The sequence below is a fragment of the Plectropomus leopardus genome, chromosome 20 (genome assembly GCF_008729295.1).
Source record: "Plectropomus leopardus isolate mb chromosome 20, YSFRI_Pleo_2.0, whole genome shotgun sequence".
Classification (NCBI taxonomy): Eukaryota; Metazoa; Chordata; class Actinopteri; order Perciformes; family Serranidae; genus Plectropomus; species Plectropomus leopardus.
In genome coordinates, this window is record NC_056482.1 from 1,451,559 (window position 1) to 1,477,150 (window position 25,592).

Consider the following 25,592-nt stretch of genomic DNA (forward strand, 5'->3'; position numbering starts at 1 on the left):
CATGTCAACCTGACACCGTCCTGCTCCATATCAGGTGGACGACACACGGCCATCCGCTGGCGTATAATAACACCTTGACCTGTTCTATCGGGCTGCGTTCTCAACTGATGCTGTCCAGCGGCACTTCATGCACATGCCACTAGTGCCTTTTGCAGTTGCAACCTAACACCAAAAGCTCTGTAAAAGGGACAATATTTCACAAGTTTGGAATGAGAACGAGTGTTGAGCTGTACAATGAGAATGTTTATGACCCTGTTGCCATATTAAATAGAGTCAAGTGAAACCAAAGGACTACAGTATTTTGGATTCATCCACCACCCCAATATAGGCGCTCTTGCGCTCCTTTTATTATATCATTTCCACTCCTTACTGTATATTACATTGTTACCGGCAGCTTCCATCCGTCCACGTTCTCAAGTGACACACGACTGGTTCTGATGCTGTCCACGTGCGTATCAGGTGTACATGAGAGGTGGCTTTTGGCATCCTGATCTTACTCCATAAATCATCAATTGATGCGGTCAGAGCTGATCAGAAAGATAGATGAGAGGAGAAGCAGAGTGCAAAGTGAGTGAAAGCTAATCACTGACCCCTTCTACTTTCATTTTTAATTGCGCTTGTCATTCTACTGCTCCGTCTGTGACAACAGTACGCTCTGCGCTCTGACAGTATGACGCAATGAATAACCACACAATATATATATTTCAATAATGCTAGAAAATATATTTGTGGCTGCAAATATTTTAATTGTGGCATCCAGCTACAAAGGAATCTACGTCTGGAAATCCCTGTCTTGATCAAAAATCAAAAAACACAAACTGCAACACAGAAAACATGATTCATACACTGTAGCACACAACACAATTAGTGCACTTTGAATATCATCCCAACCTTCCTTCACCCATTCATAACTATAAACAGATCAGTTTAAACTGTAAAAACTTGATCGCTGCTGCAATAAACATTTAGAAGGTACAGTATACATCACTGTTGGTAAATCTTTTATAGAACAATAATAATAATAAGAAGAAGAATCTTTCCAAACACTTAGAAACACTGATGAACCCCAAAAGAACAACCATCAACAGCTGAAGGGGAGAAGGTACATTATGATAAAATATAAAGAAAAGAAATGTATATGTAAGGAGAGCATTGATCCTCTGGGCCCTGAAGTGCTGTGATCCTACCACAGTCAAGACTCACTGTGTTTCTCCACTAATTGTATATAAAATGCTTAGTTATTGGCATCACAGGCCTTTGGAGGATATATAAAACAATGTAATGCAAGGAAGAACCCCCACTGTTCGAAAGCTTGCTTTAAAAAGTTTGTTCCATTTCTTCATTCAGATCTTTAGACGCAATAAAGGCTGGCTTAAATCAGTTGTAAGTGGCACTGCCATTGGTGGTTTTGCCTGTAATAGCCCATTAACTACCAAGAGTCTACCTACCGCCATGCAAGCAGCTCCTCAAAGACATTAGACAGTGAGCAGACTTTAAGGTGAATTAAACTTGAGATTTCAAGTTTGTTTGTGGTGACTTCAATGTAAAAGTGGATGTGGCTGTGCTAACACCCAGCCAGAGACGTTGGGCTCAGGTTGGACTGACTTTAAATTTTTTTTTGAATGAAAATCAGGTTGGCAGTATTTTAAATGTCTAACCATGTAGAATTTCAGGTTGTGTGGATGTTAACATAAAGATATTTTGCAAATATTATACACATAATAATATATATTTTGGATTTTATTCTCCATACTTTACGTCTAAATGCTCGTGTTGATTTGGCTACTTAAAACGCAACTTAAAATAAACAAACAACTTATAATTAGTATTCTTTATCAGATTAACTTTGCATGAAACATTGTCTTAACATAACAATTTTGTTATCGTTACATCACAATATCGAAATCTAATTGCATTGGTAGAAAGTTGAGTATGCTCACAATGATAATGTATAAGCAAATATACAGTTTATCTTAATTTGTGACTTATTTTATGATATCTTGGGTCATCACTATTGGCTTTAAAAACAGCATATAATGTCAACCACATGGTGGTAAGGATCTCAGAATGGAGAGATATGTGTAGTTAGGCAATCAGAAACGAGCTTTTTCCAAATGATCTCAACCACTTTATTTGGAGGTCAAACTGAAAGTCAGCACTCCTGTAACATCTCAAATAACCACAAACTGCAGAGAAAAACCACAAGTACAAAAGAACAACTGCGCTGTAAACTGTGATGGACCTTTACAACAGTTTAAGTAAAAAATTTAACTGCTTGCTTTCATTGTTTCATCCAGGTTTGACGAAGCTGAGGTTTTGTTTTCAACCTATCTGACTGTTGTCTATTGGACTTATTTTGGCAATGTAGCTGTGTTAGCGACTTTTTTACATTAACACTTTTCTGTCATTTACAACACGTTTCCTTGCCATTGACGATATTTTTCATAAATTGGTGTTTTCACTGTACAGGTGCTGTTACTGTACAGTACTGTACTGCTGACGCTGTGCAACGGAACAACATTTCCATGTCCAAAACCAAACAAACAAGACGATCCCAGGGTAACAGGAAGAGTGGACTATTAACTTGTCGACTTTATCACTATTTAGTGGCTTTTACAGACCTCCTCAGTGACATTATATTTAAAAAAGCAACAAGAGACACATTTGGCAACTTATTCAGATAGGGAACGTGCTCTTTAAAATGACTTTTTTTTTAAACGAAAATCCGATTTTCCCCACTTTTTGTCAGAAAGTACGTTTTGTTGAAAATGCACGAATTCAGGTGTTGATTAAGGAATGGAAGAAGATAGAATATTTCTTTGTGTGTGTATGAAAACAGAAGATTTGTTCTTTATTTTGATGTAGTCAGTGTTCATATATTCAAGACATTAAATATTCTGGGTTCTTGAAAGACCAACTTAATAATAATAATAATACTCTGGCTGGGGAAGTGTTAAAAGGCTGTCTATTAGGGGAAAGCCACAAGACTTTTAATGTTAAAATTCTGTAGAATTTCATTCATGGTACATACTTGAGGGCCTGACATGACTCATGCTGTACTAATGCACTGTGTCCAGTGGATATGGACATTTAATTTAACATGCTAAAGGGTTAACATGGCAGAGATGCTGCATTTGCATTAACTGGGGAAGAGGGCAAATTTAAAAATAAAAGCCTGTGTCTAACAAAGACTTGGTTCTTTCTCATGAATAAAGGCCCGGGCCACTATTTGAGAATTTATGGTGCACACAATTTGCAGTTATTGGGCTAGAACAGGAAGAAAACTCTGATATGGCCCTTTATTACTGCAATGGGACAATCAAGACACTAACATGTTTATTGAATACAAGAGACTTACTCAGGAGATCCATACATTTTTTCTATAAACCAAAGAAAAGGTTGAACTACAGTATGTATGTGTCTTTGTAATTTTGGAAGTATGTTTCAGCTCCTGCAGGAATCACATTGTGGTCAGTCTATCTTTAGTGTTCAATGTCCACTGTTACTCGATAGCCGGGTAAAGACGATGAATGATTCTGTTGGAATCACACGAATTGGAGAATTCCCCCACAGTCTATTTTTCCCCCAATAGCCACTTCTTGCTGTAATATTGCCACAGTTCACAATAGACAAAAGTCTATTGTATAAATCAGTTCCAGCCATCCTCAGCATCCTCAGCCCTCCATCAGAGCACTGCACTTGTCCAGATTTCTCTCCTCACGGACCACTCAGAGAGGCCAGTTTGTGTTGGGATGTTGGAATCTAAAGGAGGAGCAGTAATGGCTTTATCCAGACTGTGGAGGGACAGTCCATCAGACTGCAGGGGGGTTAACCAATGGCAGGATTTACAGGTCAAGGGGGAGGGTGAAGGAGGGACAGAGGAGAAAGGTGGGGGAGAAGGCACACATTTGGTTTTCCATCCTCTTCTTCAACACACCTGTAAACAATGGAGAGAAAAGGTTGTAAATGTCATGGGTTAACATCTGTGCTTTTCACACCATATTGAAATGCAGTATTTACAGACACATCAGTGCACACGTGTAAATGCTCACAAATGAGTAGGCCACTTGCGTAGGCTCTGTGTAGAACCTACATACAACTACGACTCAGCCTTAAGTGTATTTCCATTCACCTGTTATTATGCCTATTCTTAGTTTGTGCACAAAAAAACTGAGATTTGCTTGTAGCTTCTTTAATTACATCATCATGTTGTGCCATCTCACAGCTGGAGGATTACTCCACCAGCTGCATATTTCAATAGGTCCCCTTCATAATATTCCCAGAACAGCAGATGATAGAATGCACATTTATTTGCATTTTCATTGTAAATTTGCAATAAATTTAGTTGAATTTTGTGTTACATTTGGATGAAACTTAATTCATACCAAGCCAAAATGTCCAACGGAACTTCCAACAGAAGACAGCCTGCTATACTGAGATGTACGTCTTGTTGCCCTACATTACTTCTTTACGCTCATTATAAAAAGTACATCACTTCCTTACCTTCTGGTCGGGCATCATGCTGTTGGCCTGCAGTGGAGTTGGATGACCACTGAGCAGACCTCCTCCCGGCCGGTCATGTTCACAGAAGATCGTCCCGTTGATGTAGTGAAAGCGATCGCCAGGCACCAGGCGGTTCCTACAGGTCGCACACGTAAAACACTGGGGAAAAAAAGACAGCATTAAATTGTCAAGTTATGAAGATTAACGTTGAGTGATACGATTACATAATCCAACTCACCTTCAGGTGGTACACGTTGCCTTGTGCTCGCATCACCATCTCACTAGCAGGTATAGACTGTCCACAAGCACTGCAGGCCCCACTGTGTCCAAACAGCCTGTGAATCAAAACACATCACAGGTCTGTCACTTCATCTATTTTAACACTATTGCAACAACAGCTTTGCTGTCCAATGGAACTCACAACATGTTGGTAATTTGAATGATGTTTCTGACAAGTAACTGATCATTTCATGACTATCTGATTTGAAGTCTCTTTCCCACTGCACAAAAAAGTTGTTAATGCTCACAAATATCTGGCTTTTAATACAATGGGAATGCATTTGATTGGCATTCAAACCCGGGCCAAATGACTCTGCAGTAGACACAGGTATTTATTGCCTCCAGCTCTGATGGCCATTAGAAAGAAACAACACCCATGTGAATGCATTAATTTTAGCTCCAGCGAGATGCAATCACAAGCCGTCATCAATCTCCTCCCAAGAAGCACTAAAACATTGATCTAAATTAATCTGCATTGAGTTTGAAAGAGAGACTGAATAAGTTAGAGATAAATAAAGAGAAAGAACCACCGCAAAGAAAAAGGGTATCAGTGACAGGAAATCAAACTGATAATTTGCTGTTACAAGTTACAAACTACAATTCTTTCTTACAGCCATCTTTCAAGCCCAGAGAGAATGCCTTAGTATCACTTTAAAACTTTTAAACTTTAAACTTTTCATTTAATTTTCCATCTACGAATTCATTATAACCCCTTGGGACTGTTTGGCACATTTTACACACGTTTCATTCTTCAATCTTGTGTGAAGATTGTGTATTTTTGTTTAATCTTGGAATTTCCAGCTAAGATCCAACAAAAAGTCTAAAATACCATAGAGATTCCATAGCAGGTAACTGAGACCAAACTGATTTAACTGCTCTCTAAGCCCCACCCCCTCAGATTAGCTTTGCTATGCCTGTCAGACTTTCTGTTTTCATATGTCAAATACTGGATGTAGTTTGCAATGATAATAATGGCAGACGTATCGCTTAAAATTCATAGAGATATTTCATAACAATAGGTTTTTAATTTCAAACAGCACCTAACAGCGCAGCCAGGCTGGGTCTGGCCTCACCCAATCACAGGACTTGAAACACAAAACACAAGGATCAATACCAATCAATAGCTATTTTTTATGTTCTCTGTATTAAATAAGGTTAAAAAAAAATAATGGTTGCGTGTTTTTTTTAACCACTTGATTATTATGATGTGATGATAATGTGATTGCTTTGAATACAACATTTTAAAGTTGGTGTCTTAGTGAGGATTTTCATAGTCTATGAGAGGCCCTGTTTTTTTGTTTTCTCAGTTTTGTATCTGTTGTGTTTCTTGTGTTTTGCCTCTCGAAGACAGAAAAAAAATGTAAGCTTTCACCACTGCACATATGTGGTGACTGCAACTATAATCACTCTCCTTGTCTCAGTAGGCAGGTTTTACATTAACCCTCAAATTGCGCAAACTGAAATTGCTAATAAAAAATTTGCCTAATGGAAAAACGTGTCAATTTTGAAAAAAAGATTTTACACTCACAAGAGGTGGTATTTGAAAAAGCCATATTTCACGAAAATTGCAATGTAAACACTTTTTCCCTTTTATAGATCATTTGATTTGCAACAATTGGTGTCTGTAATGCGACTTTATGGATGCCAACTGACATTAAACCCAAATAAGAAGTACAACAAAGTCACATGACATTCTACAAAACATGGCGTAGATCTTCTTAACTCTTATACAAGACAAAGAAATAAGGCAATATTAGATTGGCTTTATCGAGTGGCTGCAATAGAAATAAACCTGCCAATGTTTTGAACATCCATCACCGTGCTTCATAATGTTATCGCGAGAGGAAAATAATATTACTGAACTGAAACGCAGATGTGTTTTATTGAAATTTCCAAAATACTGCTTAAGTTTTGTGCAAATCTGTGATGGAAACCCACCTGCTGTGTCACTACACCCTGAAGAAGGCCCAAACTGATAGGCGTTAGTGTATTTTTTTATGTTTTTAGCCATACAAATTCACTTCCCCCCTTTTTTAAGTATTCCCCTCCACAAGCATGAGACGATCATTGTTTGTTTGGTTTTTTTGTATGTTTTTTGTTTTTTTTTTTAAATTTTATTAAAGGAATTTTGCAGTACTTTTTTTACTATATTTTTGGTAATTCTTTTGGAAATGTCTTAGTTCATCGCTCATTGCTGTCTTCCCATGTTTTTGAAAGAAACCCAGCCAATCTGCTTAAGTTTCAAAGGGTTAATATATTGTAGGTTTGGACTCAAATGTTGTGTAGAAGTCTTTGTAGGAGTAGATGTGCTCCTCCTGCAGCTGTGTGACTGCCACCATCAAACCTTTCCTAACCAAAGTGTGTGTTTGGCACCTGATTAGCTTTAAAACCAGTGGATCCATTACTCAAACCAGTTTCCCTGGGTATTTCATCTTCTCACTGGTACCCGAAACAACACGCCAACACTCACACAGACCTTTGTGTTGTTTTAACACAATGCTGTTTTCAGTCCAAATGACCGACAACAAATCACAGCACACATTCTCTGTGCTGAGATACACACAAGTGAAATACACAGCTGGTAACACACAGCCGCTCTCATTTTTAAGGTCTATTGAAACTCAGCCTCCGGCAGAAACTACTTTTTCATTGGTTTCTGTCAGGCTGAATGTGGCGAAGCTGCTCTGCTGTAAAAGCTCATCACAGTTAATGGCTGTGGGATTTGTGTTACCTTCACATGCCGTGGTTCATGTGATGCCAGCAACCAACGCCATGTGGATTTTTCACAATATTTTGATATCAAGATTATTGTCACATTATTTAATGGTTTTCACAGTTAACAATAACAATAACAGTTATTATGTTATATAGAGTTTCCCACACATTCATTTATCTGTGGTGGCCCACCACCTTTAAAAAAATCACCACAAACAGATTTTTGGAGTGCTGTTGGTGACTGACTGCACCACACTCTCAGAGTGAAGAGTGCACTCCGAGCAAAGACGGAGCAGAAGAACTTGCAGAACGGGTGCATTGAAAATGAAATTAAGCATTCATTGTGCTTGGTCTAAAAGTTTGCATTCACTCACATATAGCCGCTCCTATCATCCATTGAATGGATATTATCAGTCTTGAATAGATCAGCAGAACAATTATCCATCCAGTGAGTCACAAATTGCTGGTGTGGAAAAAAAGAAGTTAGTTAGAGATATCTGCCTTCGTTGCACTCATGGACCTGCAAAAACCTTGTGAAGCAGCTAACCAGGGGACAAAGGGGACTCTGAATGATACGAAGGGCGCATTTAAAAGAAAGTCATCTGCTATTGCCGCACCAGCACATTCCCATCCCAAGTCATCACATATTGACGCTTTGTCAGTGGACTTCATATTACACTGCAGGTATCCTTCTGCATCTTCCACTGACATTCCAGATGTCGCTACAAAAGCACGAATGGTTAGGTTTAGGCAACAAACATCACATTTAGACAGGAAACGCTTGGTGAAAGTCCAGGATTTGTCAGACCCATCCACTGCTCCTCCTGCCTGCCCATAAGGCACCCTTGTGCTCCTTACATCACATTGTTACCGGCAACGTTTCAACCTGATGCCATCCAGCGGTGTAGCATGTGGGCACCACAGGTTTCATCCAGCTGTGTTCTTAACTGACTGCCCTGACAGGTGCCGTCTGGCGGCATATCATAACAACATACAGCAACATTTAAGGACTTCGGAATGAGAACAGGCTAGCCATACATACACTCATTCACTAATTATTATATTAATTATTATGATCAACTATATCCAGTTAGTTTTTATAGTGTAACATTTGGCTACTTAAAGATAATTTATAATGGTTTAATGAGAATAAGCTATAAAGAATATTACTTTTTTTTCTTACTTGACTTTGGCATTAAGGGCAAGAAAATTATCTTAAAGATGTAGGAACATATTGGAAGTGTTGGACCCCTTTGAGGTCACTTTTTTAATGGCATGCATTGCAAACTGGCATGCCAGCTTCTACAAAGACTCCCTTGTCATTTTGCAAATATCTATTTATAGCTCCCACACTGCTCATTTAAGTTTTTTGGCATGTATGAGGCTGAAATGTAACTTCCTCTGATCCTTTAACCACAGTTCTTCTCAATGCTTTAGGTGAGCGGTATGACACTCTCACACACAACAAACCAGCACAACACACACGATATGTATCTAGAGAATATGTCACTGCACGCATGCATACCACATGACTTGCAAGATTTGTTTTCACAGGGCAACAATGCAAGAATCAGGGCACCGCAGATAACGTAGCTTCTAGGATTCACAGTTATGAACTCTGATATTATGTTACTGTGATTATGGCAAAACCGGTTAATCCTGATATCCCTATGTGGCACTTTGAGGTCATTATTTACAAGGCCATCTAGATTTCAGTGCACCTAACGAAAGGAAACTAGGCCTGGGTGGTATCACGGATACACGGTTGTTTAGAAATCCCAATGGTATGTTTTTCACTACCGTCATAAATATAGGCACTCCTCTTTTTATTGAACTCATTGTGTATAGTGCACAGCACGCACCGCCAGAGTTCAAAGTTGAATTCAAAAAGTGTAGTATTTTTCTATTTAATAAGGAAAATAGTTGTGAGAATATTTCTCTTTTTTAAATTTTGTGCGTTTCTGTTGTGTTTTTATTAGTTAAGCTTAAAGTGAGTAGCGCTATCAAGTGAGGGTGGGAATGTTAGTGCTGCACACCTATACCATCATATACCTTATATCCCATTGAAAAGTATAAAATTTTACAAACTCCCCAAGCCTAAAAGAAACAAAAGAAACTTTGGTCATGTTTAACCCTTTGAAACCTTAAGAGAAGCGGCAATGAGTAACTTGAGAAGAAGTGACACAAAGAAGAGAAATTATTTTAAAAAAGTAATTACCTGAAAATTAGTTAAAAATGAAATAAAACAAAATAAAATACACAAACAACATGACCTCAAATTATAATAATTATAATAATTTTGAAGAAAAAAAACATTTATTTTTTTATGATTTTATGATAAAAAATGTAAGTAAGTAGAAATTTACCTGAATATTTGTTTAAAAAAAGAAAAGAAAAACAAATAAGAAAGTTTAAAAAAACATAGCAAAAAGATCTTGGCAAAAAGTGCTTAAAACTATATAAATGTGTGACATAATTTTAAATGTAATTATACTAATCAGAAATATAGTTTTGTCATCATTTTTTTCTTTTTTCGCCAGATATTTTCTTTAGAATTTTTTTTTACCTATTTCTTCCTATCTTTTAAAAAATGTCTAAATCTACTGATAACTTGCAATTTGTGGAACTTTTTTTTTTTACCAGGTTGCTCATTGCCTTTGACATGTTTTTTTTTTCTTAAAGAAATCAAACCAATGTGCTCAGGGTTAACTTTTTCACAGTATATACAATACGTGCACAGCAATTCCTGCTGCTTTAAACAACAGCTGGGAACAACAGCACATGAGCGCAAGAGCACATTAATGTTGAGGCACATAAAAGCTGCACAGAAGAAGAATGCGGCGGCACACAGCAGCAGTCAGTCCTTATCTTCCACAGGCTGGAAGCATGTCAGCACCTGAACTGCAGCAGGTTCAACTTTTAATAGGAAGCCTCTGTCATCATTACAAGCTCTTGTGAAACTGATGCCGTGTGACACTGACTTGACTGGTTTGGGTGCTCTCTGTCTCTCGCTTTCAATGACTGCACAGAGTAATGAATTTTTTATCTTAATCCAAACAGTCATTTAATGAGTGCGCCTCAGAGGATTCCTGTTCTCCTTAATTAACCCCCCTCCCCTACACACACACGCACGCACGCACGCACGCACGCACGCACGCACGCACGCACACACACACACACACACACACACACACACACACACACACACACACACACACTCTCTCCTCTTAAGGCTCGGTTACATCTCATCCTGCTTTACTGGCATGAAGGGCAGGAATCTGAGGACCTGACATGAACCAGGCCTTGGGTCAGGACATTGTGGTCCACCTCAGCTCCCACTAACTTTGCTGTGGGTCTCAAGCAAAGACGTGATTGGACGAGACAGATCCACAGGGCCAGAGAGCAGTCTGATAACATGAGCAACATGTGCTGCAGCAATAGTTCACCAAACAAAATAAAAAATGCAAATGTACACCATGTACCCACTTTAGAAACCTTTTAATACACATTTATGAGCTCTTTATTTGCACCACTGCCACAGAAATGAATAAATGAACGGCCAACCATACTAACCCTTTGAAGCCGTGGTATCTGTTTAACCGTCTGCAAACACTGACATCCAACCATTGACCGAAAGCCTCAATTCGACAGCAAAAACATCGACACTTCCTGCCCTAGATGACGCAAAATAAAAGCACCATGGGTTCCCTTTTGATTTATTAAATTATAACAATACTTTATTCAACTTCATTCAACTTTACTATAACAGTACTTGATTTAACTTTATTTTATTGAACATTATAACAGTATTTTATTAAACTTTTTTATAACTGTAGTTTATGTAACTATTTTATGGTAGTAGCTACTTTATTTGTAACTGTAGTTTAATTTCATGATATAGCCAAAACATATTGGGACATTATTTTAAAACCATATCGCCCAGCCCTACATAAGAACCACTTTGATTTGGATGAGTATGAAAAAACTCAACATGGAGTTAGTCACAAAAACATCAGGAACTTATCTACATCCAACTTCTAATTTGGAATAACGCCACTGTAATACCATATAAATATTAATCAGGGGCATTTTGATATATATGCACCTGAATAAACATCTGCTGACTCATTTTACTTATGGACTAAATGTGGAATTTCTTCAATACACAGCAGGCCTCTCAGGACTACATAGTGGATATCACTGCAGATTGTGGTGTAATCTGAGTGTACACTGAGAACTTTATTTATTTCACAAGCGAGGTCCTGAAAGCCACCGTATTATTCCTGGCCTGATATACAAAGTCTGCTGTGTGTCAGCTCCTCCTCAGCAGGCCTTCAGCTGTAGCTTTCAACATCCAGCCCAGCATTCACCCCGGACATGTGGGCACCCACAAAATCTCTGTCTGTGTTGCACTAGTCATAGACACTGACTGTGCGCACACACACACATATGTTCACCATTGCAATGTTTGCTATACCATTTTAACATGACCTTTAACATGACCATGCTGACCCCCCCCCCTGTTTATTTCTGTCATCAGACATAAACAATGTTACTCACATTCACTAATGAGGCAAAATGAACTCATAATGACAAATGTTTACATACTAGATTTAGACTAGGAATAGCAAGGTAGAGTCTGAGTATGACCAAAAAACAGGATCATTACTGTCTGCAGATATTTTTTGATGTGATGAGATTATAAATGAGGATACGCCAAACAGGGCTCTTAGTTTTTCAGGAACATCATGTAAACATTTTTCTAGAATTCTGATTGGCTGCATTTATTTCCTGCAGTTTGCTGTCCACTGTCCTCACAGTCTAGCACTCTCTTCTCTTCGAGCTGCCTTCTCTTGCTACCTTGCCTCTGCAGGCTTGGTGAACTTGCAGGATATCATTTGATTGACCCTGACAGATGTAAGCAAACTGAATTGCATGCAAAAAAAGCGACTAACCATGCTAAGAGTAAAAATGCTGTGTATGTAATTATATGTTGGTGTTCCAGTCCTTCCAGTATTTTGAAATAATACGATCACACACAGTTAGCGTGAATTCATCCAGTTCTTGTGAACTCTGCACAACCTTGCAATTTTGTCCAGTCACCGCAACTTAACCTCATATTTGACTTCTTAAAATGGGCAAAATCTCATTTCATTATAGAGCTGCACGCACCATATTGATTCAATCAGCCTTCCCTCTCTCTGTTTATCATGAGACTGCTGCTGTGGGACCAGAGCTCTGTGCCTGATATGGGGTCACATACAGCCAGTACAATTACATGATGTTAGAAAAGTCGAATTATTGTGTCAGTCCGACTCAAACTGGACTTTTGAAATACATGTAAACACGTTAGTCCAACTGAAATTAGGGTAAATAGAATTTCTTGAAAACAGACTGACACACCCAGATAATGTGACTGGAAGTCGAGCTGTTCTGTCATGTAAACACCTCAGTGTGACTTTAACTGGACTAGGCATTCTGTGCGTGCTCCTAGTCATGGCGCCGGCCTTATATGGTGGTTAGGGATAGCTTAATTAGGTCATTTAATTGGACTACTGTCCTTGTCCTTGTATACAGCACTAGAAAGTTGTTTGTCCCTCACCTGATCCAAAATTAAAAACACAAGTCCCTCTTCAGTGCTTCCATTGTTTAAAAATGCCTGATCCATTTTTTCCTATCCTTAACCACCAATGGAGGCCAGCGCAGCAACGTGGAGCACAAGCACAACCCTAAGTCGAGTTAAAGTCCGACGAAGGCATTTTCATGACATAGTAGCTCGACTTCCAGTTAAATTATCTGGGTGTGTTAGTCCGATTTCGAGAAATTAATTTTAGTCTGATTTCAGTGGGACTAACATGTTTACTTGAATTTTAAAAGTCCGGTTTTAGTCAAACTGATGCAATAATTCAACTTTTTCTAACTGTCTCCACTGACTGTCTACAAAGCTGATCAAGACTCACCTGATGTAGTCATTCTTGCAGAGGATCATGCCTCCTTTGCTGTAGCAGGTGCTGCTGTACTCGCCCAGCTGAGCGTGGCAGCATGAGCACTTGAGGCATCGCGTGTGCCAGTACCGCTCCATGGAAAAGAGTAGGAAGCGGTCTGCGATTCGACCTCCACATCCTGCGCACAACCTGCCCGCTGTCCCCCCGCCACCGCCCATCACTGCCACCGTGGGCGCCTCCACCCTGCTGTTCACCATAGCAACCTGGAGATGGGACAAGAGGCACAAAAAAGGATTAAACAATCAAAACAGGACAGTGGAAATATTCAGTTTAAACAGTTTAATATATGGCATCCTTAAATGAAGAGGTACAAACTGCTTAATTTAACCCTTAGAGCCCGCTTTAATATGAGACACACACCTGTATCGCTCTGCGCACAAAATGCACAATGCACAAAATCAAGATTTAAAAAAATATTATGCATTGATATTATTTTTTAGTTTTAGTTAATATTTAACCAGCATGAGTCCTAATCATAAATATCAAATATTAATTAATTTTTCAGAATTTTAACCCTTTAAATGCCAGGCTTTTGTCATGATGCCACCATGTTTTTAGATGAACCCTCCCCCCAACTACACACACCCACACAAAATGAATTATTTTCAAAATACTACATGCAAAGTAGGTTATTTTTAAATAACCACAGCCTAGGATATGTCAATGATTTGCAGCAACATTGATTTTCATACATTATTATTACATTATATATTATACATTATTATTTTGTGTAGTGTCAAATACTCATACCATACTCATACAAAATACATTTTTCAAAATCAGGCTTTAAAATAATGTAACATACATTAATATAACTTTCTAGGGCAACTGAATTTATTAAAAAAAAAAAAAAACAAGATCAGTCCTAATCATAAAATTAAATATTTATTAATTTTCCAAATTTTAACTCTTCAAATGTCAGATGTCAAATGTCAGATTAACTTGATTTATGAAGTTGCAAACACTTAGAAAATTGCAAAAACGTCGCAAAATTAAGTAAATACAGCTTAATTTTGAGTAAACTTCACATAAATTAAGATTATTAGTTATATTTACTTTCCTTTTTTGAAGGCAATCGTTTTCCAAAATTATTTTTAACAACTTTTCAGATTTTAAAGTGAGCAAATTATCACATTGGAGAATCTGAAATGTAAATTTTTGGCATATTTGCTTAATTATCATTTAAATGAGTAGTCAACATTTACAGAAGTCCTATTTTAAACATCTAGATAAATTATGTCAGATTAATCTAGGTTGTTTTTTTTCCACACTTCAGAAAAACAGTTGATTCAAGTTATCACATCTTATCCTCAGTACATTCACTGTGTGGAGAATTTAGAGAAAATTACAACAAACAGAAACATGTCTTCCCAAATGTGGCTCTTGGCACCAGATCCAATCGATTGCTTTTGGAACTTCCTGGTAAAAAAAGCTTGGGGCTATTTACTTGTGGGGGCATGGGAATGTGAAAGCCTGACAGGAAAGCAAACACACACACACACACACACACACACACACACACACACACACACACACACACACACATCAGAGAGTTGCTATTTTACACCAAACAAGTCCAAAGTTGTGTCCAACTGAAACAAAACCACACACATGCCTTTTTGGGTGTGCAAATAACTCTTATTCTAACTTGATAATACGTCCCCAGAGGAGGCGCTCTGAAGCTGAGCAGCTCTGTGATAGGATATCGAGGCATACACACTCTGGAAATGTACCTCATTTGATTCAGCCACTCATTTCTTCATCATTTCTTTTAAATGTTGAGGAAACAAAACCCAAACTAAAAAAAAAAAGATTTAGAAAAGGTTATAACAGTAAAGTAGCTATAGCTGCCGGTGGAAACAGTGTTACATATGTGCCATCAGGCAACATTTTCTGTATTTCTCCTTTCTTCATTTTTCCATGACAAAACTCAACTGATTTCATGCACAGCTGGGAATAATATTGCTTTTGAATCACACCGAGCACAGCCGTAGCAGTGTGTGCTACTCAGCAATGAGTCAGCAGCACTGCCTCTTCAGCCGCTTCCATGATTTATAATTAGCGCCAACAACAACATAAAATAATTGCGGGGCTAGATTTCATTTTCCAAATGAGCAACAGCAGCACAATTTGTCCTCTAGAGCGTCTAATTTCAGCAAGGGCATGTTTAGCTTTACGACGAGCCTTCCCACAAGATTATTTGAGATTGCAGCAGCTGGTCCTCCGCAGTGAAGCAGGCTGCCCTCAATACCCTCATTTTGTAGAGGAGACACCTGGCTCTAATCAGCCACAGGAACACCATGTTAAGAAGCCCAAGGCTGCATTCAAACCACAAACAGCCGCATGCTCCGGGACCAAACCTCCCGATTAGTGAAGGCTTATTCATGAATGAGCTGATCTGTTCAATGACATGAAAAAGTAAGTCCATCTACCTTATTCACAGGTCTCACTTTTAAATTGAACCACTTGAATCTTGATCTTCCTGATATTAGCATTAAATTCAATAAGCTCTTTTCCAACTTTTTAGACAACAGTCATTTTACTCCACTGAGCTGCTGCTCTGTTGCTGCCTCCATCAGCTGTTATAGTGAACACTTACACTGATACTGATTTTTTTAGTAGGCTAAAATATGTTTTGTGGCGGCCCCATCCACAGCAGGACATCGCTTAGCTTCCGTGCCGGTGTTGTGGGACTGTACTTTATTGGAGGAGGGGGGTGGCTGGGGTGTCACGTTTTTATTTAGAATAAATAAAGTATATAAAATACTACCTTTGCAAGTTGCATGTCCCTCGCCTAAGCCAAAATGAAAAGTCCCTCCTCACTGCTTAATTAAAAAAACTTTTTTTTTTTAAATGCCTGAACCGTTTTGCAGCTCCCTTTTCCTCCTCATAAGTGATGAACAGTCCCTATCTGTAAACACTTAGGGAGGTCGGCATGGCGACTAGGAGCATGTGCAGAACACCTAGTCCAGTTAAAGTCCGACTTATGTGTTTACATGACAGAATAAGTTGATTTCCAACAGAATAATCTGTGTGTGTTTGTGATTACGAGAAATTTAATTTAGTCCGATTTCAGTCAGAATAACATGTTTACATGTATTTTAGAAGTCCATTTTAGTCAGACTAACACAATATTTTTTTTCTAACATTACGTAAACATACTGAGAAACTCTTGGTCAAATCTTTCTTCCTTAAAATAAATAAATAAACAAACAATAATGTAATCTAATAATAATGAGTAGCAACATGTTATCATTACTGCAAATGTAATGTAGTTTTCCCAAATAGTATCAACTTTGCATTAATCAATCATAAATATCCAAATTCATGACTGGTAAAACAAAGTCAGACTTGGCTGACAGATGTACCTATAAAGAGTCAACCTAACTTACATAGACAACAGCAAAGTCTGCAGAGCTGCTGGTTAAAAAAGCCTGTTTCCCCCAGTGATGTCCTATTTCAAATATTTTGCTATTATGTTAATATTAACATAAATGTTAATCAACACAAAACCATGGGTTTATATTATTATAAAACACATGGTATAAATATTCTAAATGCATCTTTTCTGAAAAATAAGTGTGTGTGTGTGTGTGTGTGTGTGTGTGTGTGTGAAGCTATGCTTCACACTACACTTCTCATGAGCCTCATTGGTTGTTGCTTTGGTGACTAGAGAGCCAAAGTGAAAGCAGAGCTTCCAGGTTCTGCGCCAGTAGTAGGAAAACTTCATTCAAAATCCCTCTGCCCCTCTGAACATAGCCTTCTTCAACAGTAGATCATGTGGATTACTCCATAAATATTTCTGTCTTTAGCAGCATTACATAAACTGCATTTCCCATGAGCCCTTGACATTTGCGAGCTGAAAGTCACAGTTTAAAAGAAGAGACAAGTGCATGAGTAAGGCCACCTTTATGTTGCCTTCACATGCTCCTCTAAAATATTGTATTTGCGAGTTATGAGCACATCAGTGGCCAGACAGTCATGTTTACGAGTGGGAAATTGGGAAATTTCAATGTTACCCGAGTGCAGAGTTGTGACGTTTTTCGTGGCATTTGCGTGACGTTTCAGAGCAGCAGAAATGGCGCAAAGCATGGAAACAGTGTCAACAACTGGCAGTAAAAATTATATATTTGGTTATATTGTTCCTTGTAGCTATCATTTACTTTTAGTAGTTGCACATTTTAGTATCTGCGGCTATTACCTGAAGCAGGCAAACTTTGAACTATAAAGCATGCCAGGCCAGTATATTAACGTTGATATCAACATTTTTTTTGTATAACACAAGTTGCCGACTTGAGGTCATAAAAGCATAAACATGGTGGGCAAAAGTCAATGTTGCCCATGACCTATATTAAGTATAAAAATATATTAAAAATATACTATCTATAATATATAAAAAATAAAATATACAAATATAAATAAACTGGAAATAGCTTTCAACTTCTTCTTCTTCTTTGTAGCTTCCATGTTTTTCCCACGTTACAACCTCAAAGCTCATGAACACAATGAAATCAGAAGAATGACTTCCCAACTCGTAATCTCCGACCTTCCGACATCCCCTGAACGCAGCATTAGTTTAGACACATTCAGGACTAAACGGTGTAGAAGTTGACAAACAGGAGAAAATACTGCTAAAAAAAGAGTTTGAATTAAGAAATCGCTTTAAGAGTGTTTGTGCATAATAAAGATATGAAAAAAAGAAAAAGAAAATGCTAAATGAAGGTTGGCGTTGAGTTATAGGAGCAAGCTGGCATGCAGCATCATGGCTTCATACTCCAGCCAGAGCTGTGACAGCAGCAGATTGAGAGCACTGTTACAATCAGGAGCAAAACACCTCACCAAACAAGATTCATACAGAGAGCACAGGATGTCTGATGTCACCCTGTCCCTCAGTGGACCTGCTGTTTTTTCCCCTCATCTATTTCCTGTCTTCAGTGCCAGATTCCTCTGGGCGGCACATCACCAGCCATGAAATCAATTATCGGGCCGAGTCTGTGTAATACAACTGCTTCCACCCCTGTGAAAGTAAGCCAGGGCTATTTTGGATGAAAGAAAAGGACTCCTCTACTAACATGAAAACTTGCAGTTTTTTATCTCCTGTTGTCACTGAATAGCTTTAATATGGATGGTGCAGCTGGTTGCTGGTAGAAGCAGTCTGATGCCCCATGTTTAGACATATCATGAAGTGTACAGCAGGACAAAACAACCAAAAGGATTAAGAGGCATCGGTTAATGAATCCTGAAAACCTTCAACAGCAAACACAGCATGTCCATTAACAGTAAAACCCCAAACATTTCCTTAATCTTACTACAAGTTCAATATTCTCGGCCACGAGTGAAACTAATTGCAAAGCGGCAGCCGATGTAATCATCATGCAAACACCTGTGTTCATTCAAGACGTTCCAAGACATCTGCCGAATGGCTCTATGATACAATTCTTATCCAATTAAAATGCAAATCCTGCATTTAATCATCGTCTGCAAAGCAAAGCCTTGATGTGACATCAGCCTCACAGAGAGGAGGCAGTGATGGTGAGATTTCAGTGTGAACGCAAACTGGGATCCACACTTTCTATATCTAGAGGTTGGAAAGTTAAAAGAAGTAGCCCATAGCTTTTTTTTTCTGTTGAATCCTTGAAGAATGCAATACAATACACAGCTGCATTGTGTATATGTAGAAAATACTTAATTTAAATCTCTAATTCCTCCATGAAGTGACCTTTACCATGCTGAATCCATGCCAGTTAAAACAGTCTTTTTTTTTTTTTTTTTTTTTTTAAAGACTCTTTCTCACAACTGTGTGGCAAACACTCGACCCCAATCCTATCACTATAGGCGGGTTTCCATTACTGTCAAACTGCAAAAATTAATATTGTGAATACAAAATACACCTAATGGAAACACGTCAATTTCCAAAAAAGTCCCATTTATCACAAAAAAAATTCACGCTTGCCTGAGGTGGTATTCAGGGGCTTTGAAAAAGTCATACTTCACAAAACTGCAATGGAAACACTTTTTTGTCTTTTCTAGGTCACATGGTGCTATGGCTATGTGCTTGTCAGTAGGAACTGGCTCCCCCATGATGCAGCAGGAGCTACAAGAGGTGTTATTGCATCACATAACTCTTCAAAAGTTGAGCGGATCATCTGGAAGTTTTGAATCCAGAATTCCTCAGTGAAATCGTGGACTATCACCTCCCAGATATCTCTCATACATGGGGGAGGCTCGCCTTTCCATTATGGCTCCATAACACGCCTGTGTGGCCTTGGATTGGAATGACGGCTAGTGCGACGGCTGCAATAGAAATAAAGCTGCTAATGTTTTGAACATCCATCACCATGCTTCTTGGAATGTTATCACCAGAGAAGTCACAGAACATCACTCAGTGGAAACACAGTCATCTCACAAGTTTTGTGTGAGTTTTGTGCAAACGTGTAATGGAAACCAGCCTAGTGACATTTTTGGCGTGACAAAATCAGAGGTGCACTTATCAGCCCATCAGAAAAATGCTAACATTGCATCTCTTTTGGCTCTCTGAATCATTCTACTGAAAATTTATTTATTCTCTGGCAATAGCAAATAACCTAGTAACCCTTAACTACCATAATCATAGCAATATGTCATTAAAGAAAAGAATTTACAATCTGACAATATAAACTCACATCCTGCATGTTTTTTTTTTTTTTTACAGATTATTTAAGACAGTGTTTGGTCTGCTCTTTGTTTTTGCTAATGTACATGTATGCACACAATACGTGTGTACTTCTTCCCTTATTTTCTAACATGTTTAAGTTGCTTGAGTATTTGCTATTGAGATTGATGTATATGTTGTTTTTTGTATTCTTTTTTAATCTTTTTGTTTTTGTTCATTGAACTTTTACTTTTGTCTTCTTTTTTTAACATGTTTGAAAAAGAGATTCATTCAATTCAACTCAATATAGCTATGTGCGTTGACCTTGGAACACAGGGAGGGGGGCTGAAAGTGGGAGACATCACCTGTAAAATGAAATTTAAAAAAAGAACTAACTGAAAAAATATTAGGAGAAAAGAATAAATATATAGTTCTGGTGGGGACCAAGGTTACTTTAAAACTTGAGTAAATTGGCTTGATTTCTTCCAAAAACACGGGAAGAAGGTAGTGTGCAACTGAAGAAAAAACAACCCAAAAATCTGTAAGAAATTAGTAAAAAGGACAAAAAAATAAACAAAAAAGTAGCACAAAAAAGTTAAAAAAAAGGAGGGGGGGGGGGGGGTGATCCAAAGAAAATTGCTTAAAAATAGGCTATAACAATTCTGCAACATATTCTGAATATAAAATCATGATCATTATAAATGACAGTTTTCTAGACACCTTTCCCTAGCTTTTTAAAAAAAGAAAAAAGGCTTTTACTTTCTTGCATTTTGTGGTACATTTCCTACCAGTTTGTTCAAGGGTCGAAGGGTTAAATTCTCCTCCTCACACCATATATGGATCATGGTTTAAAAGGCAGAGATGAATTCCTTTTCCAGATCCTTCTCTTAAGGAGCTTTTTTTTTAAGCAACACATTACTCATTTTACTTGTGACTTGATTACATTTAAACTCCAATTAACATCTTTCGTGACTGTTTAAATGCTGTAAAAATTGATTTCCTCCCCGGGATAAATAAAGTAATTCTTCTTCAAAAATTAATTTTCTTTTAGGACTGATGTGCTGCAGGAGCTTATCAGAGCGTGGGCTATATAAGGCAGAGCAACACCACAGACAGTTCAGCACTCATACGGGAAACTTACACTTGTAAAGGAATATTGCTCTTTTTATTACAACCTACAACTTTAAAATGCTACGTACACACTAAGGCAGCAGCAATTATAAAACAATATTAGTACAGAGAAGAATATGGACTTCTGTATGATGAGTGCTTTTACTTTTTACACTTTGAGTACACTCTGCTGGTAATACTGACTGCTGTCTTTATTTTATCTATTTATAAATTTTCTTTGCATGAGACAAAACAAGTGCAAGTCGGAGCAGCAGAAGCCACCTCAGCTGCCGTGGAATTATTGGTGGAACTGCATGTGACAAAATGTGGTCTGATGACATGCAAGTCGGCTGCATTAAAACACCAGTTTTTGAAGATCAAAAAATATTCAGTGTTGGGATTTAAGCAACAGTTATTAGTGACTAAGTAAGAGCAGTTAACTTAATACATACAAATTTATTCAGTTAAAAAATCATAAATGTTAATGTGACTTCCTGGTGATGCTGATGAAAACTGTCTGATTTGACCGCCCTCCCCTGAGATACACATATCCAGCAAGTTGACCGGTTATTAACCCTTAGAAAGCTGAGCAAGTTAGTTTAATTTCTTCTAAAAACATGGGAGAAAGGCAATGAGCAACTTAAGAAGAAATGACCCAGGAAAATCACAAGAAAATTACCAGAAAGAAAAAAAGGGGAATGTAAAAACACACAAAGTAAAACTGGGAAAAATTAAAAAAAAAAAAGATTAAGAATGATACATATTCTGTTGAATGATTTTAAATATATAATCATAGTAATTGGAAATATAGTTCTGGAAATGTTTTCCAAGCTTCACAAAAACAAACCAAAAAAACATCTTAATTTACTATTCTCTTGCGATTTTCAGGACATTTCCCACAAAGTTGCTCATGGCCTTTTTTTCTCTTGTTTTTGAAAGAAACCAATTTTCTCTTCGTTCGGAGATTTGAATACTTGTGAAAGGCGTCTGATTGCAGCACAAGAAAAGTGATGTGGATCCAGATTTCAGAGGGTTTATGCTCAATCTGAAGAAAGTGACGGGATTACACGTCACTGGAATAAACCTTATAAATAATAAATCTTACATGATTTCAAGTGACAGATAAATTTATTCCAATTACCATTGTCTGTCTTAGATATTTGAACCCTTCACATCCAAAACAAAGACTAGTGAATAAGGAAGTCCTTGTGTTGTGCCCTGCTAATAAACTGACTGATGAAGCAGTCAGTGGAAACAGGAGCTAATAATGAAGAGAAACACATTCCACTGCAGTCTGGACACACTGATGAATTGAATGCGGTTTCACGTTGACAGAGCCAATAATGGCTCATTTTACCCCAAACTGAATGCAACTGACTGATGCCTCACACACGGGAAGAACTGTTGTATTGAAATGGGAACAGTATTTAATGGCATGGATTTAAGGGTAAAGTATTTGATATGTTTCCACTGTCAAGCCTGATTCTAGACAGAGGTTTGTTGGATTAGAGGTTTTATGAGGCATCGTGAGAAACTCCCCACTTTTTGAATTTGAGTGATCCTGTGGTGTAATGGATCATAGTATCTCTGACTTTTTAAAGGGAATATTTAGCCATGTTTTCACATTTTAAAAAGTAACCCTGGTAGTAGTCAGCCCATTAAAAACCTGAGCAAACTGGCGTGATTTCTTTCATAAACATGAGAGGAAGGTGATAAGCTGCTTAACAATGAATACTGCCCTAAAAAAACAACTAGAAATGAGTAAAAAGTTACAAGAAAACTAAATTAAAAACAAACAAGAAAAAAAGACTTGAGAAAATGTTACTATAAATATATATATTTTCAATTTATTTTTTCTGTAACATAATTTTACATTTCAATTATAGGAATGATAAACATAGCTTTCTGGAGACTTTCCCCTAATTTAAATATATAATCTTATAATTTCCCCCAGCTAATTTTCAGATCACTTCCTTGTCTCCTTTTACAATTTAATTCTTTTTATTGTTTTCAATTTGCATGACTTTTCTTGGTGCCCACAATGATTCCTAACATGTTTTCCAATTACATCCAACCAATTTTCTCAGGTTTCAGTGGTTGAAATGCTTGTGAAAAGTATCTGAATGCAGCACAAGGAATCTCATGCCGATCCTGGTGTTAAAGGGTTAAAAATGCAAGGGTTTGTGTTTGCAGGATGATGACGGATCTGTGTCCAGCAGCAAACAGTTTAAGATTAGCACGGTAAATAGGGCCAATCATTGATCAGTCATCAGAAATGTTACTCTGCAATAATGTTTCAATATTAGATTTAAGTTCTTCTTTAACCTAAAGTGCCAAAATTCCTTGAAATGATACTCAGATTTGAGGATTTGCTACTTTTATGTCCGTCTACACTGAATATCTATTAAACTGCATTTGCAGAAATATGAAGATGTTCTCTTGGGTTCTGGGAAACTGCAGTGAGCATTAATTTTTATTACTCTGCTTACTATTATTTTGCTTGGTGATTGGTGTCAGATGGACACAGAGATATATACATAACATATGCTTTAAAACTTGTACACAGGCTCGACAGATCAGTCCTTTGGGTCATCACTGGTCCACTCTGTCTTAGTGACATATAGGTTGGAGTTAAGGCACAATTTTGTGGCAATTTCCAACCTCATTAACAGCCAACTAGATGCTGATGTGTGGAACTCTGTAGAATGACACCACTTCATTGGGTTATTATTTTCCACTTCCTTCTTACACATTCACTAATTAAATCACCACACAACACACACACACGCACTCATCATCTGCGGTATAATTAACAAATAACCTCCGCTAAAACAAGTCTGGGGAAAAGTGCAGCTGACTGAAGGCAGCAGAGACACCACAGTCTCCTGTACCACAGAGAGTGCTGGTCAGACTGGTACGGCACTGAGACACATTCACTGTCTTTCTCTCTGTTGCATTAAAATGGCTCTCTTCTTAATGAACACCAAGGAAACCAGTTCCTGTAGCAGAGGTGCTCTCTCACGGGAGCCTGAAGTTGCAGTCTCATTAGAAAGGTCCTCACAATGCTGCAGACTCATGTAAGCAAAGCAGGCTGCATACACAGTGAAAATGGTCCATGTTTTTTTTTTTTAATGAACAAACTTAGAGAAATTGTCAATAAGTTGCTCCTCGCTTTTGACGTTTCTTTCCTCATCTTAACAAACATGCCGCTGCAGATTTACATTTAATTTTCCCCCATCTACCACCACCACCACTGTTGATAAAAGTGAACAATAACATGAATAATAATAATAATAATAAAATAATAATAGTAACAACAACAACAATTACACTATTAAGATGAATACTACTAATATTATTAATATTATTATTATTATTATTATTATTATTATTAATAATAATAATAATAATAATAAAACTGCCATTACAATTACTATTATACTATTATTACTGCTACTACTAGTATTAGTAGTAGTAATAATAATGATAATATACTAATAAAGAATTATTATTATTTTTTTATATTCTTGTTATTATTATTATTATTGTTTTGTTATTATCATAGGTATTTTTATTATTAATATCATTTCTACAGGTGTTATTATTTTGATAAGGAAAATATGTCAATGTCACGTTAAATTAGCAGCGGACCATGTGGACTCAAACAAGCCAGAAAAAAAAAAAACAACAACAACACCACCACCACCACCACCACCAACAACAACAACAACAACAATACCAACAACAAAAGTTATCACAGGAAGAGAAGGGGAAAGCATTATTACATTGTTATAGCTGTTATTAATTTCCCAATTTTCTTTCTAGTAAGATGGTATAATATTATGATACAAATATTAGTGTCTGTTCCTATTGTGTGACATTAGTTCTAGGTGTGATGTGCAGATGAGTGATTTTCCAAAGATGTAAGAAGTTGAAAAGACTTCAGGACGTCTGTTGGTTTCTAACTCTGAGGTGAAGGCGCGCTGGATTCACTCACCTTACTGCTGAGGAGCTGAAGCTCGTCGGGTTGAACAGTCGATGTCTGTCAGTCTGAGAAAGTGAAGGCAGCCTCTCTCGCCTTCAGCTGGAGCGCAGCAAAGAGCCAGATGTTACAGAGAGACCAGAGAACTTCTCAGCAGCTGTAATGTCCACGCGCCGGGTGTGTGTGTGTGTGTGTGTGTGTGTGTGTGTGTGTGTGTGTGTGTGTGTGTGTGTGTGAAAAAGCCGAGCAGAGCAGCAGATAGTGCTGTGGACAGATCCTCCTCTCTGTTCCCATTTACAGAGCTTCACTGTGTCTGTGTCTGTGGACAGCAGCAGCTCTCTGACAGGTCGAGTCCCCGCACTGCCTC

The 25,592-nt window shown here is 37.8% G+C and overlaps 1 protein-coding gene across 1 annotated transcript; it reads right to left on the reverse strand.

Annotated features, from left to right (window-relative positions):
* Window positions 1–2,105: 2,105 nt before the first annotated feature.
* lmo4a (LIM domain only 4a) lies at window positions 2,106–25,397 on the reverse strand. Its single transcript, XM_042509258.1, has 5 exons — window positions 25,241–25,397; window positions 13,458–13,705; window positions 4,742–4,838; window positions 4,504–4,662; window positions 2,106–3,937 (listed from the first exon to the last, which is right to left on the reverse strand). Exons 2-5 carry the CDS (start codon window positions 13,697–13,699, stop codon window positions 3,929–3,931), a joined length of 507 nt encoding a protein of 168 aa, XP_042365192.1. The 5' UTR covers window positions 13,700–13,705; window positions 25,241–25,397; the 3' UTR covers window positions 2,106–3,928.
* Window positions 25,398–25,592: the final 195 nt, after the last annotated feature.